Source organism: Pseudophryne corroboree, chromosome 4 (assembly GCF_028390025.1).
Source record: "Pseudophryne corroboree isolate aPseCor3 chromosome 4, aPseCor3.hap2, whole genome shotgun sequence".
NCBI lineage: Eukaryota > Metazoa > Chordata > Amphibia > Anura > Myobatrachidae > Pseudophryne > Pseudophryne corroboree.
The window spans coordinates 467,019,426-467,039,655 of record NC_086447.1 but is presented as its reverse complement, the minus strand read 5'-3'; the positions used below and the strand labels follow the sequence as shown (position 1 = coordinate 467,039,655).

Sequence of the window (20,230 nt, the reverse complement as noted above, 5' to 3'; positions counted from 1 at the left end):
CCTGATAAAGGCGAGGTCCAGGGAAAGGTTGCTAAGAAATGTGGATTTGTCTCTGTCCGTTCTGCGACAACACGGTTGGCTGCTAAATTTGCCAAAGTCTCAGTTGATTCCGACCACTCGGTTGCCCTTTCTGGGCATGATTCTGGACACGGGCTTACGGAAGGTGATTCTTCTGGAAGACAAAGCTCGGGAACTCCAGACGATGGTCAGGGAGCTTCTGAGGCCAAAAAGTGTGTCGGTTCATCAATGTACTCGGGTTCTGGGGAAGATGGTTGCGGCGTACGAAGCCATTCCGTTTGGCAGGTTTCATCTACGGGCGTTTCAGTGGGATCTGCTGAGCGAGTGGTACGGGTCTCGCCTGCACATGCACCGGGAGATAAGTCTATCTCCCAGGGCCAGGATTTCTCTCCTGTGGTGGCTACAAAGTTCTCACCTCCTAGGAGGGTGCCGTTTCGGTATCCTGGATTGGGTCCTGTTGACAACAGATGCAAGTCTCCGAGGCTGGGGCGCAGTCACCCAGGGAAGAAATTTCCAGGGGAAATGGTCGCTCCAGGAATCTTGTCTCCACATAAATGTTCTCGAGTTAAGATCCATTTACAACGGCCTGCTACAAGCAAGAAGCCTTCTTCAGGGTCGGCCTGTCCTGATACAATCAGACAACATGACTGCGGTGGCGTATATAAACCGTCAAGGAGGAACAAGGAGCAGCGAGGCTATGGCGGAGGCCACAAGAATCCTTCGCTGGGCGGAACAGCACGTGAGCGCCCTGTCAGCAGTCTTCCTTCCGGGAGTGGACAACTGGGAAGCAGACTTCCTCAGCAGACACGATCTCCATCCAGGAGAGTGGGCTCTTCATCAAGAGGTGTTTGCAGAACTGACGAAGTGTTGGGGAACTCCGCTGATCGACATGATGGCGTCTCGCCTCAACAAGAAGCTTCCGAGGTATTGTTTCAGGTCAAGGGACCCCCAATCCAGTGCAGTGGACGCCCTGGTAACTCCGTGGGTTTTTCAGTCTGTGTATGTGTTCCCTCCGCTTCCTCTCATTCCAAAGGTGCTGGGAATCATTCGACGAGCAAGAGTGCAAGCAATTCTTGTCGTTCCAGATTGGCCAAGAAGGGCCTGGTATCCAGATCTTCAGGAGTTACTTGTGGAAGATCCTTGGCCACAACCTCTAAGAGAGGACCTGTTATTGCAGGGACCATGCCTGTTTCCAGACTTACCGCGGCTGCGTTTGACGGCATGGAAGTTGAGCGCAAAATCTTAGCTCGGAAAGGTATTTCCGGGGAGCTCATTCCCCTCTCCTTAAGGCGAGGAAGGAAGTTACGGCGAAACATTATCACCGTATTTGGAGAAAGTATGTTTCGTGGTGTGAGACTAACGCTGCTCCTGCGGAAGAATTTCACTTGGGTCGGTTTCTCCATTTTTTGCAGGCAGGCGTCGTTGCCGGCCTGAAATTGGGTTCCATCAAGGTGCAGATTTCAGCTTTATCTATCTTCTTTCAGAAGTAATTGGCTGTTCTCCCTGAGGTTCAGACTTTTGTGAAGGGAGTGATGCATATCCATCCTCCGTTTGTGCCCCCAGTGGCACCATGGGATCTTGACATGGTCTTACAGTTTCTTATGTCTTCCTGGTTTGAACCTTTGCGTAAGGTTGAGTTAAAGTTTCTCACTTGGAAGGTGGTCATGCTGTTGGCTCTGGCATCTGCCAGGCGGGTGTCTGAGTTGGCGGCCTTGTCACACAAGAGTCCGTACTTGATCTTCCATTCGGATAGGGCGGAATTGAGGACTCGTCAACACTTTCTGCCGAAGGTGGTTTCTTCATTTCACATTAACCAACCTATTGTGCTACCTGTGGCTACAGATGCTGTGGCAGTTCCAAAGTCTCTTGATGTTGTTAGAGCTTTGAAGATCTACGCCAGAACGGCGGTGGCCAGGAAAACAGAGGCGCTGTTTGTCCTGTATGCTTCCAACAAGATTGGTCATCCTGCTTAGAAGCAGACTATTGTACGCTGGATTTGTAGTACGATTCAGCAAGCTCATTCTTCGGCTGGGCTACCGGTGCCGAAGTCAGTGAACGCCCATTCTACCAGGAAGGTGGACTCATCTTGGGCGGCTGCCCGAGGGGTCTCGGCACTTCAGCTTTGCCGAGCAGCTACGTGGTCGGGTTCAAACACCTTTGCTAAGTTTTACAAGTTTGATACCCTGGCTGATGAGGACCTCATGTTTGCTCAATCGGTGCTGCAGAGTCGTCCGCACTCTCCCGCCCGTTCTGGAGCTTTGGTATAGACCCCATGGTCCTTTTGGAGTCCCCAGCATCCTCTAGGACGTAAGAGAAAATAGGATTTTAGTACCTACCGGTAAATCCTTTTCTCCTAGTCCGTAGAGGATGCTGGGCGCCCATCCCAGTGCGGATGGTTACTTGCAGTGTGTTCTTATTAGTTGCATTGGTTTACACACAGGTTGTGTATTTGTTGTTTCAGCTGGTTGCTGCAGTTAAATTCATACTGTTATCTGGTTTACTGTTACTCCGGTTGTACGGTATGTTGTGGTGTGAGCTGGTATGTTCTAGCCCTTAGTTTGAACTAAAATCTTTTCCTCGAGATGTCCGTCTTTCCTGGGCACAGTTCCTATAACTGAGGTCTGGAGGAGGGGCATAGAGGGAGGAGCCAGTTCACACCCAGTTAAAGTCTTTTCAGTGTGCCCAAGCTCCTGCGGATCCCGTCTTTACCCCCATGGTCCTATTGGAGTCTCCAGCATCCTCTACGGACTAGGAGAAAAGGATTTACCGGTAGGTACTAAAATCCTATTTTATTTTCTGTATATCACATAAATCTATGGCTTTTGCTATTTTCTGACTTTTGCCCATCTTCCGGGGATTACCTGTAATGAGTCCTATGAACTGCAGGACAAGTTATATACATTCCACTAGAGAGAGTACATTGTGAACGCTTATATGTCAAATAGGGGTTATATTTATAAAACATATGTCAAACGCTTATATGTCAAATAGGGGTTATCAGCAATTATTTGTTTTCCTTTGCCCTTTCCGGTTTCCTGAAATTTCAGAATAGAGATCCCATATTTGTAATGTAATAAAGCCATGAGAATAATCCTGCTAATTCAGACATGTGAAACGTAGGGTTTACAGCACAAAGGTGTTTTTTTTTTTCTTCTTTCAGTTTACAATGGATATTGGATAAACAGGATTTGTTAAAGGAGCGGCAAAAAGACCTGAAATTCTTAACAGAAGAAGAGTATTGGAAGCTACAGATATTTTTTACAAATGGTAAAATATTTTAGCTAATCTCTGGAAGTTTTGGTTGGGTGTGTTTTAAAATATCAACCCGTCAGCAAGTTAAACCAATAGTATAATATACTCACTGTAATAATGTAATTTTAATTTCAGTGGCTTTAATAAAAAGAGCAGTCTGGTGTGTAACTTTTATGTGCCTTGTTGCATACCATTCTACCCATCCATTCAGCCATTGTCATGTGTGGTAGATGTTCCTTTTATAAGACTTGGCTAGTCATTCTTGTGCTCCTACACAATGCACCCTCATCCTATCCACCGAGCAGGTTTAATAGACATTACCCCAACTGCAGTTATGTTACTGGATTCTCTCTCACTCATTTGGCCTGTAGTTGACAAAATGTCGACACAAATGGTTGACACAAGAAAAGGTCAACACATGATTTTTCTTGATTGCTAGGGTTAGACTGTGGAAGAGCATGGGCATGGTTAGGTACCTGTGGGAAGGTTAGGGTAATGCACTAGGGAGAAGGTTAGGATTAAGATAAATAAAAATGTGTTAGCATTTGCTATGTTGATCATTTAACTGTCAACATTTTGACCCCATTCACAATCTGGTGTTGACCAACAACCTGTCTTTCAGTCCACACACTCTTGACTTAGGTTGCCTAAATAATGTTATACAATCAGGAAACCTATGGCTCTCCTACCAAACAGGCTGCCAGGTTGTTTATCTGTCTAAACAACAATGTTGTCTGGCTTCTGTTTGTGTTCATTTTAGGTCCTGGGGTGAGCATACTGTGGGTTCCCCCCCTTAGCAAAAGGTCTGAATCAATATGAGGACTTGCTATAGAAGCAGCAGTTGCCTTCTATTAAGAATGATTAAGCACTGGCAATAAGAAAGAACAGGAAAAGCTAACAAAAAGGTACATAGCCCACCTACAGGTTCTCTGGCCATCCCCAGTACTAGCCACCCTGTACCAGTTATCACTACAATGGAGCCACAAGCAGCCTGGGTTACCTCCGTTATAATCAGAGCTACTTCCATTTAGTTTTCTGTCCCTAATTGAAAGTCTGGTACTACCTGTACACTTGTCCTATCAAAACGGAGGCAAAAGAAACCTCAGAAAATTGGAAAACCTCAGAAAAGAAACCTCAGGATTAAATTTGCCCCAAATAACTAGTGCTAATTAGTGTTGAACGAGTGATATGAGTAATCTTGACTCCCGTTCTGAATGATTGAACTGGCTGAGCAATTAGCACAACATTTGAAAATATTTCTTACCTGCATGATCTGTTGGGCAGTACAAATAAGATGAGACTTCCTTTCATTTAGGTCCTTGATCTTACCAGTTACCTTGTGCCTTGTGGCCTCTGTGTACTGGATGTGCTTTCACAATATGTTGCATTCTGTGTATACAGAGAATCTCACACAAAATCTTATACATTATTTCCCCATAAATGTTCCTAATTGCGTGCCAAATTGCACTGTTTTGTTGCTGTCCCAGTATTCCCCACTTGGAAGTAACGCAGTGGCTTTTGGGGAATGAGAACATTGGCATACTGACACTTGGGGGTCTGATATTGCTAATGGGATTTGGAAAATATAAATATAATGTTACAGACCTAGGTGGATGCCAATAAGAAAACAAATTGAGAAAATGGAATTTGCGGGCAGAAGTAAAAATGGCTTTACAAATTGGAAGCGAATGGATGTTGGCAAGTCTGTCAGTTAAAATGTGGCTTTTTTGTGTTCATTTCCACTTTCTGATAAAAATATTATTCTGCATTATCTTTATTAAATATGCGCAGTCTCACATAAGGAAATCTCATCTTCCTTTAGTTGTAAATAATAAGTCCAATAACATTAGACTTTGGACTTTTATAGGAAACTCGAACTTTCTCTATTTGCTAAAATGGATATAAGAATACTACCCCAAGCTAATAGATGGCAACTTGTTCTTATGGTGCTTTTTTTTTTTTTTTTTTGCAGTCATCCAGTCTTTAGGGGAACACCTCAAATTAAGGCAACAAGTCATAGCAACTGCCACTGTTTACTTTAAAAGGTTCTATGCCCGGTAAGTTAATTTTGACAGTGTTGTTAACATTAACTTTGTGTTTTTCTTTGTGTGTGTTTTTATATTGCTCCTTGTATCCATGCGTTGTAGCTTGTGTCTAAGTTACAACGCACACGTGTCCCGATTTTTGCCTGTGCAGAGACGGAGACACTGCACCTGCTATAGGGCTTGCGCTAGTTTCCATGGTGCGATCCATGACTGCATCTAAGGACTCCCCAATTGGTATTACTTCATGTTCAGATGATGAAAGTGGGCATCTCAGTCCTTGCACATTTGAACACAAAGCCGAGAGCTGCATATACATTTTGCTATGAAACATTGAATGTCTGCTGCTTATTAAGCTGAATGAGGGTGTATTCAGTGAGCATCAGTCACAAAAGGGATAATGATAATAACTGATATGTATAAATCTGATGTTCGTCATTCCCAAAACAAATGCATTATACTGTATATTGTGCAAACAGTCTGTCAACAGGAATTCCTTATATCAATTTGAATTTGGTCTTTTTCTCACTTTTTTTTTTTTTAGATATTCTTTAAAAAGTATAGATCCTGTTTTAATGGCACCAACTTGTGTATTTTTGGCATCCAAAGTAGAGGTAAGCAAGAATGTTCAATAAATACCCCAAACAACTGAGATATCTTGATTACATATATTTCACTAGGGGTCATCTAACCTTATGCAAATGTGGTTAATTCAAATGTGGAAAAATTAAAGCATAGCAGCACAAAAACATTCAGCATGGAGACGACAACTTGGGTAATAGGATATTACATAACCCCTGTGCACTTTTTTGTTTTTAATTTAATATTATTTTTTTTCTTCAGGAAAGTAAGACACCTATACTAAGCATAGGAAACTGTAATCCTTATGAAACTTCTTTTGTGTTTCAGGAGTTTGGTGTTGTATCAAATACAAGGTTAATCTCTGCTGCTACTTCTGTATGTGAGTAACTGTGTATTATAATTTGTGCACATTAAAGAGAAACTGTCACTTTAGTTTGATTTCTGTATAATGTAGCTATAAATAAGATGTCCTGACTCGGGGCCTAATTCAGACCTGATTGCAGCAGCAAATTTGTTCCCTAAGGGGCAAAACCATGGGGCTAATTCAGACTGGATCGCTGCAACGGCAGCGATTGCATTCTGAATCTTTTTGGAGTGTGCACGCGCACCCCGGGAGCCCATGCTAATGAGCATCTCTGGGCTGCAATCGCCTCTGTGTGATTGACAGGCAGAGGTGGTCGCAGGGAGGGAGGGAGCGTGCCAAAGGCGTTAGAACACTGTTAGCAGGGCGCGGTCCGGACAACAGTTGTGTCCGGACCGTTGGGTGGATGGGCTGAGGCAGCTGCGTGACGTCACACGCGGCTAGTAGCTCCCTGCCAGAGTGCAGGAGCTGCGTTGTCAGGGAGCTACTCACCAGGTGCAAAAGCATCGTAGCTGTGCAATGCTTTTGTATCTGTGCGGGAAAGGTAGGGCCTGACATGCAGGGCGTACTAGCCCTGTGCTGGGCGTCCCCCCGCATGTCAGAGTAACTGATCGTAGATGTGCTAAATTTAGCACATCTACCGTCAACTGTGAATTACCCCCTTTGTGCACTGCAGGGGGGGCAGATATAACGTGCAGAGAAAGAGATTTGGGTGGGGTGGGTTCAAGCTGAAATCTAATTTGCAGTGTAAAAATAAAGCAGCCAGTATTTACCCTGTACAGAAACAATATAGCCCACCCAAATCTAACTCTCTCTCTCTACACGTTATATCTGCCCCCCCCCCCCCCCCCCCCCCTGCAGTGCACATGGTTTTGCCCTTTAGAGAACAAATGTGCTGCTGTATCTTTATAGTCTGGTACTTTATACCAGACTATAACTTTATATCTTTATAGTCTGGTACTATACAGCATCACCATCCTGTATCTGGGCCTTATCTTCATTCAGTTGCTTTTCTATGGGACTGTTGGTGAGCAGGGGAGCTGTAACATGGTGAGAGCCTTGTGTAAGCATTATGCTGAATGCTGCACTGCTTGCAAGATGAGCCGGGGTATTTGTGTAGAGAAGGCCTGATGCAGTGTTGAACGTATGCCTGTTCGTGTAATGCACCTTGTATATCATCTGTCGTACACATTTTAATCATATCTACTTTAACAACTCTAGAGGTGTAATAAGGACGTTCTCTTATATAAATAGTCCAGTGAGGGAGTATAAGTGCATCTTCGCATTATGCGGTCTCGGACGGAAGCATAAGTACACCTGGTTTTTTACATCACTGTATAAAACTATGGGCCTAATTCAGACCTGATTGTAGCAACAAATTTGTTCGCTAATGGGCAAAACCATGTGCACTGCAGGGGGGGCCAGATATAACATGTGCAAAGAGAGTAAGATTTGGGTGGGGTGTGTTAAAACTGAAATCCAAATTGCAGTGTAAAAATAAAGCAGCCAGTACTTACCTTGCACAGAAACAATATAACTCACCCAAATCTAACTCTCTCTGCACATGTTATATCTCCCCCCCCCCCCCCCCCCCCGCAGTGCACATGGTTTTGCCCATCTGCTATCAAATTTGCTGCTACGATCAGGTCTGAATTAGGCCCTATGTGCACAGATATTGTACATACAGACAAATATATACTTTTCCCCCCCCTATGCATGCAATGCAAGAGCAATATTCCCATCCAGCTCTGCATCAGGCTTGGAATGTGTTGTTGTTCTATTGTCTCCTGAAGAATAAAAAACATGTTTAAAATCGCATTTTTGTGCAAGAGAGACACTACTGAAAAATCAGTTATCGTTATCAGTGAGTGGTACTCTTCAGAGATGTGCAAAAAACGCAAATTGTTCGTTAAAATATAATAAACATAAGAACATTGATGCATTTAGTGGTGGAATTGGGATTTCCAGTTTATGCCTTTTATGATTAACACATGAATTGCACAGGTTCTGTGTCTGGCTTTGACTTGGTTTTAATCTGCCTCAGAACCTGTGCAGTTCATATCAGTCCCTCATTAAAGAGGATAATCAGGCGACCCTTGGTGGATTGTTCCAGGGACAGTGGGTAGGAGAGGGTCCAGCCCATGAGTGCTTACAACCAACTTTCTTTAGCACATTGTTCTCAGCCCTGTCTGTCCCTCAGTGTGGCACTGTGACCCTCCTTAGTGTCCTCCGCCAGCTGTGTTCAGGATCTTTTGCAGTATCCAAGCATTAGTACTCTCTTTTGTTAGTTGAGACTTTGGTCATTCTCACTTGTGAGATTTAGGCACTCATTTAGGGTTAGGATTAAATCCAGTTTTGAAGTTCAATTTTGGTCTTTGGCAATACCTGAGCTACAGCAGGGTTAAATGAAAAGTATATGCAGATTTAGAGTTGGGAGTAGTGTGCATGACACAGCTTTACTGTAAATCACATAGGTAAAATAAGCCATGCCATTTTTGAGTGCCATGTGCAAAAGCAACCAGTATTCTCCCACGCAGAAAAGCAAAAAGCATTTGCACCTCTTGTATTTTTGCTCTCTTTAGATCAGGGTTTGGGAACCTTTTTTCTGCCAAGGGCCATTTGGATTTGTTCAGAATCATTCTCTGGCCATTTATTGAAGTGTAACCCCCCAATGTGCATGCTCTCCTAGGAAAGTTGGCGTGGCCTTACTCATAATGCCCTCGTTAGTGCTCCTTACACATAATGGCCACAGTAATAGAAGCTCACACATACTGCCCCCAGTAATGACAGACAACCATAATGCCCCATTATAGTGCCAGCAGGGCACTCACCACCACTGCAGGACAGGTCCCATCCAGACTCCTGCACACCATTGGTCCAGGTCCTGGGTCCACTCTGCACAGCCATTCCTCCTGCAAGCAGAGCAGACCTCTGTTGAGATCTTTCTTCAGAGCTTCCTCACATCAGCGCCCGAAGCCGTCTCCTACGCACGGCATCATGAGAGATGTAGTTTTCTTACACTGTATACAGTGCACAGTGTGAGGAAAATATATCTCCCATGATGCTGTGCGTGAGGGATGGCTCTACACTCTGCAGCTTCCTTGACTGGGCCCCTGGCCGGACTCCTTCTCCGGGTCATATAAGGCCCGCGGGCCTGAGGTTCCCCACCCCAGCTTTAGATGTAGCTGCAAATAACTTTAAATGAGGCCCTTTGTTTGCTTGGTAGACTTTCTTTGCTGGGCACTCTATTAGAGAGTATCTTTCTCCTATCATGACCACATGCTATAGGGGAGTGGGGGGAGAGTTTTGTAGACTTTAAGTATAAAGGGTCATTATTTAATTTGTATTATTGGGTGAGTAAGCAACAGCCTTTTTACATGTATTTAAATTAAATTGTGGCTTTACATGCGGTCTGTTGATCACCATGCACTCTTTCTGAAGGTGAATCAATAGTAAAGTCTGCCCTCACTGATATTATTATCTGTTCTTTATATAGCGCACACATATTCTGCAGCGCTTTACATATATGCAGTATACAGCTTATGCACATATGACATCAAGATCCCAGCATCTGCTTTCTATTAATAGTGATATTGTAGCTTTTTATTGCATTACAGTATTTGTATCCAATTCCCTTTTATTTGCAAACCCCCCCCCCCCCCCCCCCCCCCACTAATAACCGATGCCCATATTATATTTAAATAGGTCCCTTCTGAGAAAAAGGCCATTTCTCTTTCATCCATCTGGGGGACGCTGCGCACTTACTGATGGGTTAGAGCAGAGGTTCTCAAACTCGGTCCTCGGGGGCACACACAGTGCATGTTTTGCAGGTAACCTAGCAGGTGCACAGGTGTATTAATTACTCACTGACACATTTTAAAAGGTCCACAGGTGGAGCTAATTATTTCACTTGCGATTCTGTGAGGAGACCTGTAAAACATGCACTGTGTGTGCCCCCGAGGACTGAGTTTGAGAACCTCTGGGTTAGAGTGTGGGGGATGGGGAGTTTGGCACAGAACCTATAGAAACTAACTCCTCCCCCCTCTAACCCCTCCCATCTCCAGCCTGACTAGCAGATCACCTCAGTTTTATGCTGCTTTCACATCGCAAAACCTGCTTTTGAAATGGTATTTGAAACGGTTCTTAAAACGGGTCTGAGCAGTTAAACCCCTTTCACATCTCATGTTGTAACCAGTAAATTACCATTTCATTCCCGTTTTGGTACCTTTCACACTGAACCCGTTTCACCCATAGAAAACAGTGGTTGTCATTATAAATGGACTTTTCTGGCCCACACATTATTATTAATCACTAATTAATTCATTATTAATAATTTGGATAGTCGTACGATGGAACCCAGCAGCTTGAAGCATATCTATTTTTATTAGATGGGATTAGGTACTTGGTTTGTCTTTTTTGGAGGCACAAGTATTATTTATATATTTTTTAAAATTATTATTTTTTTTTTAGATGGAATGGTTAAAAACACGGAAAAAAATGGCGTGGGGTCCCCCCTCCAAAGCATAACCAGCCTCGGGCTCTTCGAGCTGGTCCTGGTTCTAAAAATGCGGGGAAAAAATTGACAGGGGATCCCCCGTATTTTTAAAACCAGCACCGGGCTCTGCGCCTGGTGCTGGTGCAAAAAATACGGGGGACAAAACGAGTAGGGGTCCCCCGTATTTTTCACACCAGCATCGGGCTCCACTAGCTGGACAGATAATGCCACAGCCGGGGGTCACTTTTATGCCGTGCCCTGCGGCCGTGGCATTAAATATCCAACTAGTCACCCCTGGCCGGGGTACCCTGGGGGAGTGGGGACCCCTTCAATCAAGGGGTCCCCCCCCCCCCCCAGCCACCCAAGGGCCAGGGGTGAAGCCCGAGGCTGTCCCCCCCCATCCAATGGGCTGCGGATGGGGGGGCTGATAGCCTTTGTTGTAAATGAAAAGATATTGTTTTTTCCAGTAGTACTACAAGTCCCAGCAAGCCTCCCCCGCAAGCTGGTACTTGGAGAACCACAAGTACCAGCATGCGGGAGAAAAACGGGCCCGCTGGTACCTGTAGTTCTAATGGGAAAAAAATACCCAAATAAAAACAGGACACAGACACCGTCGACAGTAAAACTTTATTACACACTGCCGACACACACATACTTACCTATGTTCACACGCCGACATCGGTCCTCTTCTCCATGTAGAATCCAGGGGTACCTGAAAATAAAAGTTCAATATACTCACCTCAGCCATGGTCCAGAGATAAATCCACGGACTTGGCAAAAAAAGAAAACGAACTCCCGGACCTGCGGACCGAAAGGGGTCCCATGCTAACATATGAGACCCCTCTCCCCGAATGCCGGGACATCACGTGACTCCTGTCACTGAAGTCCCTTCAGCCAATCAGGAAGCGCTACTTCCGTGGCGCTCACCTGATTAGCTGTGCACTGTCTGAGCTGTCAGACAGCGCATCGCAAAGCCGCTCCATTACTTTCAATGGTGGGAAGTTTGCGGCTAGCGGTGGGGTCACCCGCCGGTCAGCCGCTGACCGGCGGGTGACCCCACCGCTAGCCGCAAACTTCCCACCATTGAAAGTAATGGAGCGGCTTTGCGATGCGCTGTCTGACAGCTCAGACAGTGCACAGCCAATCAGGTGCTTCAGTAGCGCTTCCTGATTGGCTGAAGGGACTTCAGTGACAGGAGTCACGTGATGTCCCGGCATTCGGGGAGAGGGGTCTCATATGTTAGCATGGGACCCCTTTCGGTCCGCAGGTCCGGGTGTTCGTTTTCTTTTTTTGCCAAGTCCGTGGATTTATCTCTGGACCATGGCTGAGGTGAGTATATTGAACTTTTATTTTCAGGTACCCCTGGATTCTACATGGAGAAGAGGACCGATGTCGGCGTGTGAACATAGGTAAGTATGTGTGTGTCGGCAGTGTGTAATAAAGTTTTACTGTCGACGGTGTCTGTGTCCTGTTTTTATTTGGGTATTTTTTTTCCATTAGAACTACAGGTACCAGCGGGCCCGTTTTTCTCCCGCATGCTGGTACTTGTGGTTCTCCAAGTACCAGCTTGCGGGGGAGGCTTGCTGGGACTTGTAGTACTACTGGAAAAAACAATATCTTTTCATTTACAACAAAGGCTATCAGCCCCCCCATCCGCAGCCCATTGGATGGGGGGGGGACAGCCTCGGGCTTCACCCCTGGCCCTTGGGTGGCTGGGGGGGGGGGACCCCTTGATTGAAGGGGACCCACTCCCCCAGGGTACCCCGGCCAGGGGTGACTAGTTGGATATTTAATGCCACGGCCGCAGGGCACGGCATAAAAGTGACCCCCGGCTGTGGCATTATCTGTCCAGCTAGTGGAGCCCGATGCTGGTGTGAAAAATACGGGGGACCCCTACTCGTTTTGTCCCCCGTATTTTTTGCACCAGCACCAGGCGCAGAGCCCGGTGCTGGTTTTAAAAATACGGGGGATCCCCTGTCAATTTTTCCCCCGCATTTTTAGAACCAGGACCAGCTCGAAGAGCCCGAGGCTGGTTATGCTTTGGAGGGGGGACCCCACGCCATTTTTTTCCGTGTTTTTCACATTTAAACGTTTATAAAGCCACTCTCTCATGTGTCTCCTGTGTTTTCCAAGCTGTTTCCTGGTTGTGGCTGGTGACATCACACATGGAGACAGCCTATCATCTTCTGGGGCTTGCAAATACCGTTTCAGACCCTTTCACACTGCACAGTGAAATGGGACTGAAACGGGTAGGACCCTGCTTTTTTACCGTTTCAAAATACCGGTATTTTGAAAACGGTAAATTGAAGGGGACCCTTTCACATCGCAGCTTGACCCGTTTAGGAAGCCAGTTAAAACGGCAAAATACCGGGTATAAGCTGCGGTGTGAAAGGGGTATTAGTTTTGTGCCTGAGGAGTACAGGCACAGATTGCTTCAGTGTAGATTTTAGGTTTTTTTTTTGTTCTTTTGATTTTTATTTAAGTATGCTTAGTCCCTGTTTACGGGAGACAAGCATGCTGAGAGTGGGGTTAGTTAGTTGTGTGTTTCCCACTCTTCAGAGCCTCTAAGTAGCCACCATACTTCTAGTCACTGGGGCTTACTGGACACAGGATGGATTCCGAGGAGGCACTGTGTGGGTAAGACAGCCACAACGTGCCTGTGCAGCGTTGGGCTGTTATTTCATGTTTTTTTTATTTATATGTGCAGCGCACCCCCCCCCTCCCCCCACCCGCCCGCCCGCGGATGGATCAGTGTCACTGCGACACTTCTCCGAGTACAGCGCACCCCCGCGAGCGGTTGGAGCGGTTCAGTCCCACTTCCGCCGCTCGTTTCATGGGAGCCGTGTCACTGCAGCACTGTCCGTACGGAGGTTACAGGGGAGGGAGGCGGTCACCGCTGCGGGGCGCTAGACGATGACGTGTTCGCGCCCTGTCTTCTCCCGCCTTGCAGCGTCTTCCCGCCGCCATCCATACTCTGTGGGGGCGGTACCCAGCTACAGGCGCCATCTTCGTCTCTCTGCCTGAGAGATCAGAGGGGGATGCTGCGCTGCACATAACACAGCACAAGGGAGCCCAGCGTACTCACCCTGTTTGTACAGGCGGGGGGGCAGCAAAAACAGCAAGTATAACACGCTTATTTCATGTGCTCTGGGACTCATTTTATTCTAAGGGATTCTTTAGGATCACTATAGGATATACTACAGTACAGGACATATTAGAGGGAATTCTTGTGTAGGTTACCTCTCTATAGGACTACTGTAATTTTTTTTATTTATTTATTTTTTCTCTTTGATAGTTATACTTGCTGATAGGTTTAACAATGACCAGTAAGCCAGACAAGACTGCTAAAGGGAAAGCAGGTTCAGCTGTTTATTTTGCTTGTTCTCAGTGTGGCTCCAAACTTTCAAAGGGTAGCACGGATCCGGGTCCTCTCTGCGCGGCGTGCTCCATTACACCTGACGTAGAGCAGCCTAGTGTGTCTACAGATCAGTCTGTCCCTCTATGGGCCAAAAGCATGGCCGAGGATATTGCTGATTTGCGCCAATCGCAGTCAAGTACTGATTCTAGTCAATCTAATGTGGAACCTCCATGGGCAAGACATATGGGCAAGAGTCTTTCAGACTTAGCACAGTCTATTAACAAGTTTGTCTCTTCTTCAGGTCCCGTGGCTAGTAAACGACAGCATCAGCTTCCCGCTATCACATTCCCAGGAGAGGAATTGGATCAGGAAGCCACCCCCCTGGAAGAAGGCGAATTGGATTCTGAGTGGGAGGATGCTTCCGGTTGGGAAGAGGAAGAATTGTCTTACTGTTCAGGTGTCAGGTTATTGATAGAGGCCATCCGTCAGACTCTTAATCTTCAGGATGCAGTGGAGGCGGAGACCTCGTCAGGCTTCTTTAAACGTCAGAAAAGACATGTAACGGAATTTCCTTCATATTCACATTTTGCAGAAATTTTAAAAGAGCCTTGGCTGAAGCCGGACTCACGCTTTCAGGCTCCTAAAAAACTAAGATTTTTATATCCATTTGCAGAGGAAGATACAAAGTTCTGGGAAATTGCACCAAAGGTGGATGCTCCTATCTCTCATTTGGCAAAGGCTACGGTCATCCCTTCGGTACAATCTGTGACGTTGAAGGATTCGACGGATCGGAAGATTGAAGCGATTCTTAAGTCCGTTTTTACCTTATCAGGTATTTCTCTGCGTCCAATGTTAGCTAGTGCCTGGGTCCTTAAGGGAGTTGATGACTGGCTAGCTCAAGTAATTTCTGGTATGCAGTCGGATGATCCGTCAGAAGCTATTCAACTAGCTGAACAAATTTCTGAAGCTCTCGCTTATGTTGGAGAAGCCTTGTTGGACTCGGCTTTGTTACAATCACGGGTATCCGCTCTAGCGGTTACGGCGAGGCGTTCACTATGGCTTTGTGTTTGGAATGCGGATTCTGATTCAAGACAGACTTTGACAGCCGTTCCGTTTGAGGGTGAATTTCTTTTTGGTCCGGAACTTAAAAAGATTATTTCCGACACTACGGGTGGCAAGAGCCCATTTCTTCCAAGTGCCTCTCAAAAATCAAAGCCAACAAAATTTCGGTCCTTTCGTACTCAAAGCAGGGGTGGTGTCCAGTCCTTTCGAGCCTTCTCACGATTTCCACGCAGAGGTGCATACCGTGGTAGAGGCGCACAGGCACCTCGTAGACCGGCAGCCAAGCCTACTGATAAACCTGCCGCATGACTCGGGGAGCAATCCGGAGGGATCCTTGGTGGTGGGAGCACGATTACTACAGTTCAAAGACAAGTGGCTTCTGTCACATCCAGATCAATGGGTGACGGGTCTTAACCCGGGGTTACATTTTGGACCTCGAGGAACCTGTTCCACACCGTTTTTTAGTTACTCCTCTACCACGCGATCCCTTCAGACGACAAGCACTCATTCAGGCTACTTACACACTTTTTCAGCAGGGAGTAATTTCTTCAGTTCCCAGGTCTCAAGAGGGTCAGGGATTTTGCTCGAGTCTTTTTCTTTTAAACAAACCGGACGGTTCATTTCATCCCATTTTAAACCTAAAATGCCTCAATCCATATCTTTCCACTCACAAATTCAAGATGGAGTCGATACGTTCGATCATCGCGGCCATGGAACCGGAGAAGTATTTGGCATCTATCGACATAAAAGACGCATACCTTCATATTCCAATTTGGTCAGGTCATCAACAACTGTTGAGGTTCGCACTAGGCCCTTGGCATTTCCAATTTCGAGCTCTTCCTTTCGGTCTATCCACGGCCCCTCTGGTATTTACAAAAATATTAGGTCACGTGGTGGCCATCCTCAGGTGTCAGGGGGTCAACATTACTCCTTACCTGGATGATTTGTTGATAAAGGCTCCATCACCGGACCTTCTTCAACAACATCTACAACACACCACGGACACTCTCCAATCCTTCGGATGGATTGTGAATTTCCGGAAGTCTTCCTTGATTCCCTCTCATGAGATGATTTTCCTAGGTCTCCTGTTCGACACGAGACGTCAGAAGATTTTTCTTCCTCAGGACAGACTTCAGTATCTGCAATCCAGAGTCCGCTCCCTGATACAATTACCAAGGGTCTCGGTCCTCCGATGTATGCAGGTGTTGGGCAAAATGGTGGCGACTTTCGAAGCAGTACCATATGCCAGATTCCATGCTCGGGCCCTTCAGGCTCAGATTCTGGGGTCTTGGGATCTAACGAGCCCACATCTGGACTTGCAATTGTGCCGGCTGTCGGTTCGGACTCGACAGTTTCTCCATTGGTGGCTTCACAGTCCCAATCTGACAGGGGGGCACCGTTCACTGTTTGGTCTTGGATGATGATCACCACGGACGCCAGCCTAGTCGGTTGGGGGGCGGTGTTTCAATCTCAGCACTTCCAGGGTCTATGGAACGATCAGGAATCGTGGTTACCGATCAATATTCTCGAGTTAAGAGCAATTCGTTATGCTCTACTTCAGGTACAAAACAAAGTCCAAGGTCGTCCAGTGCGCATTCAATCGGACAATGCCACGGCGGTGGCCTACATAAACAAACAGGGCGGAACTCGCAGTTGGAGAGCCATGCAGGAGGTCGCCCATATCCTACAGTGGGCAGAACGGTGGGTTCCGACCATCTCCGCAATTCACATTCCAGGAGTGGACAACTGGGAAGCGGATTTCTTGAGCCGTCACACAATTCATCCGGGAGAATGGGAACTGCATCAGGAGGTCTATCTAGCCCTAGTGTCTATGTGGGGAACACTGGACATCGATCTCATGGCATCCCGTCTAAACCGAAAGCTACCTCAGTACGGCTCGCGAACTCAGGACCCTCAAGCAACACTAGTCGATGCATTAACAGCTCCGTGGCAATTTCACCTGGGATATGTGTTTCCACCAATTCCCTTGATACCACGTCTACTTCAACGTATCCGGAGAGAGAGTCTTCCGGTCATTCTTATAGCACCAAACTGGCCTCGTCGTCAGTGGTACACTCTTCTCCGCAGCATGGTGACCAAGGAACCGTTCCATCTGTCCCTGCGACCCGATCTCCTGCTACAAGGTCCTTGTCTCCACCAAGATTTAAAACGTCTGGCTTTGACGGCTTGGTTCTTGAATACGGCATTTTAAGAGCAAAAGGGTTATCTCGACCGGTGGTGAAGACTATGCTTCAGGCTAGGAAGCCGGTCACTTCTCGTATTTATCACAGAGTATGGCGTATTTACATTGCTTGGTGTGAAAAGCGGGGATTGTCACCGCACCTCTTTCGTTTACCTCGTCTATTGTCTTTCCTTCAGGGTGGTCTGACTAAAGGATTTCGTTTGTCTTCCCTTAAGGGGCAGATTTCGGCATTATCGGTTCTCTTTCAGAAAAGATTGGCTATTTTTCCGGAGGTTCAAACGTTCCTTTAGGATGTGGTCAGGATTCAGCCTCCTTTTGTTCCTCCGGTCCCACCGTGGGATTTAAATCTGGTTCTTCGGGCACACCAGCAGCCTCCGTTTGAGCCGCTGGACTCTGTTGAGCTTCGCTATCTTACTCTAAAGGTGGTTTTTCTTTTGGCCATTGCTTCGGCCAGACGTGTTTCCGAATTAGCGGCGCTTTCTTGCAAACCGCCTTTGTTGGTCTTTCATGAAAATCGAGTAGTCTTACGTACAAAGCCTTCCTTCTTGCCAAAAGTTGTGTCGGCTTTCCATATGAATCAGGACATAGTCCTTCCAGCATTTGTTCCGGAGTCTTCTGGACAGGATTGTTATTTAGAGTTATTAGATGTTGTAAGAGCCTTACGAATTTATTTGTCCCATACTAAGGATATTCGTCGTACGGATACCTTGTTGGTTTTGATTGATGCTCCCAAGCGAGGCTGGCCGGCCTCTAAGAATACGGTGGCATGCTGGGTTACGTCTGCTATTCGGCAGGCTTATATTTCTTCGGCGTTACCGGTTCCTGACTCATTGAGGGCTCATTCGACTAGGGCTGTGGGAGCTTCCTGGGCTGTTCGCGGTGGTGTTTCTGTCGAGCAGCTGTGTAGGGCGGTGACCTGGTTGTCCGTGCATACCTTTACTAAGTTTTACCGTTTTCATACTTTCGGTTTGGAGACTGCCTCTGTTGGGCGTCAAATTTTGCAGACAGCTATGCCGTCTGTTTCTCCCTCCTCTAATTAGCTTGCTTTGGGAAATCCCATCAGTAAGTGCGCAGCGTCCCCCAGATGGATGAAAGAGAAAAAGGGATTTTTGTTACTTACCGTAAAATCTCTTTCTCTGATTCCATCTGGGGGACCCTGCAATCCCTCCCGTAGTTTTGTCTGGAATTATTGGTTATGTTCTGCTCTGTCTCTTCCGGCTTTGCTAAACGTAAACTGAGGTGATGAGATGGGAGGAGTTAGTTTCTATAGGTTCTGTGCCAAACTCCCCATCCCACACACTCTAACCCATCAGTAAGTGCGCAGCGTCCCCCAGATGGAATCAGAGAAAGAGATTTTACGGTAAGTAACAAAAATCCCTTTTTTACATAGTGCCTTGTGCACTATGTTACCACAGATGATCCAAGTCCCCCTTTGCTTCCTCTGCCTGGGGGAGTACGAATGTCTGACTATGCTCCCAGAGCAATTATTGGAAATATTCTAATGTAGCCTTTTATTAACTAGAATAATGGCGTTAAATTGTTCTAGAAGTATTTGTGTGCGACAGGTTATTTCCAATATGATAAAGTTGTATCTATTTTTCTTTCTTTACAGTAAAAACTAGGTTTTCTTATGCATTTCCAAAGGAGTTTCCTTATAGAATGAACCATGTAAGTACCTCCTACCTTAAATCTATCCTCTTGCCTGTGTGTACAGTAATCTTCTGACCAGAAGGATTGGCACTGTGACTTCTACAGGCTAAAAATTGTTCAACGCACCGCCCAATTTAGGCAGCAACTTATGCCACCAGTTAAGCCATAAACCCAGCAGCAGAGTGACTGCATTTCTACTAATGACTATTTATTTCATAAGCAGAGCAAATTGCCACTGTATGCACCAATTGTCAGACTCCTGTGTTTACCCACTTTGATAGACATTACAAATATTAATTTTGTGGTCATAAAGTGTGTTTGATCTGGTACTTTTCTATTTTAGATACTGGAATGTGAATTCTATCTGTTAGAATTAATGGTAAGTAGTGCAGATCTTGTTCTGGAGCTGTTTAATTTTTTATATCATTTTAAAATGAGCCAGTAATACCCTTGCTCCCCCACCCCCATCCAGAACAGTGCCACCCATGGCTAAATGATACAACAATATGCAAAAGTACCTGAGACGTGGAAGTGCCATCGTTTTTACTAATGAAGTGTGAAAAAGAAAAAAAGAATGTTCTCTGTCAATATGCCCATGGTCTTTATAACTTTTTTAAGATAATTGACTTATGCTGATACAATGTAAAATCTAAAAACAATAAGCTTATATTAAACCTTTATATTTATGAACAACCTTAAGCTAAGTGGTCAATTTGACCAGGACTTTATATAGCAGCATTGTACCTATTCCATCACTAACCCTGGGGGGGACGCGATGCCGGGCGATCTCAGATATTTTTTTAAATCGGCAAACACTTACAAGGCAAATCCATGCCTTGTAAGGGGATGCGGTTATGTGGTTGGCATGCTGAACAACAGGGACTATTCCCACGACACCCATAGAGTGGAAGCCCACAAGGGCCTTTGTTGCACTTGGTCCCCTCGCAGATGGGATCCCGGCGCCTCTATAGTGACCGGTGGTCTCCCAACCGCAGGTCACCCGATACCAAACCCTTGTAAGTGATTGCCCCTTTAAAATAACACCTGAGATCGCCCGACATCCTGCACCTTCGGCAGTCTCTGACTTCATTACATCCTGCTGTAAGTCTCAGGGGAAAAATAGCTGTTTACCATCCTGGAAAACGATGCACTTTTATGTTCACCACAAAAAATGAAGTCTGTTTGCATCTATGTGCCTGATCTCCAA

At 46.0% G+C, this 20,230-nt stretch overlaps 1 protein-coding gene across 1 annotated transcript in view; it reads left to right on the top strand.

Moving 5' to 3' along the window:
• The window catches only part of CCNC (cyclin C), a 54,991-nt gene that overhangs the window by 13,001 nt on the left and 21,760 nt on the right, over nucleotides 1-20,230 (top strand). Inside the window, exons 2-7 of the mRNA XM_063917035.1 lie at nucleotides 3,179-3,285; nucleotides 5,243-5,327; nucleotides 5,857-5,926; nucleotides 6,222-6,273; nucleotides 18,986-19,041; nucleotides 19,367-19,402. Coding sequence (XP_063773105.1) covers nucleotides 3,179-3,285; nucleotides 5,243-5,327; nucleotides 5,857-5,926; nucleotides 6,222-6,273; nucleotides 18,986-19,041; nucleotides 19,367-19,402 — 406 coding nt within the window. The remainder of the gene's footprint in view (nucleotides 1-3,178; nucleotides 3,286-5,242; nucleotides 5,328-5,856; nucleotides 5,927-6,221; nucleotides 6,274-18,985; nucleotides 19,042-19,366; nucleotides 19,403-20,230) is intronic.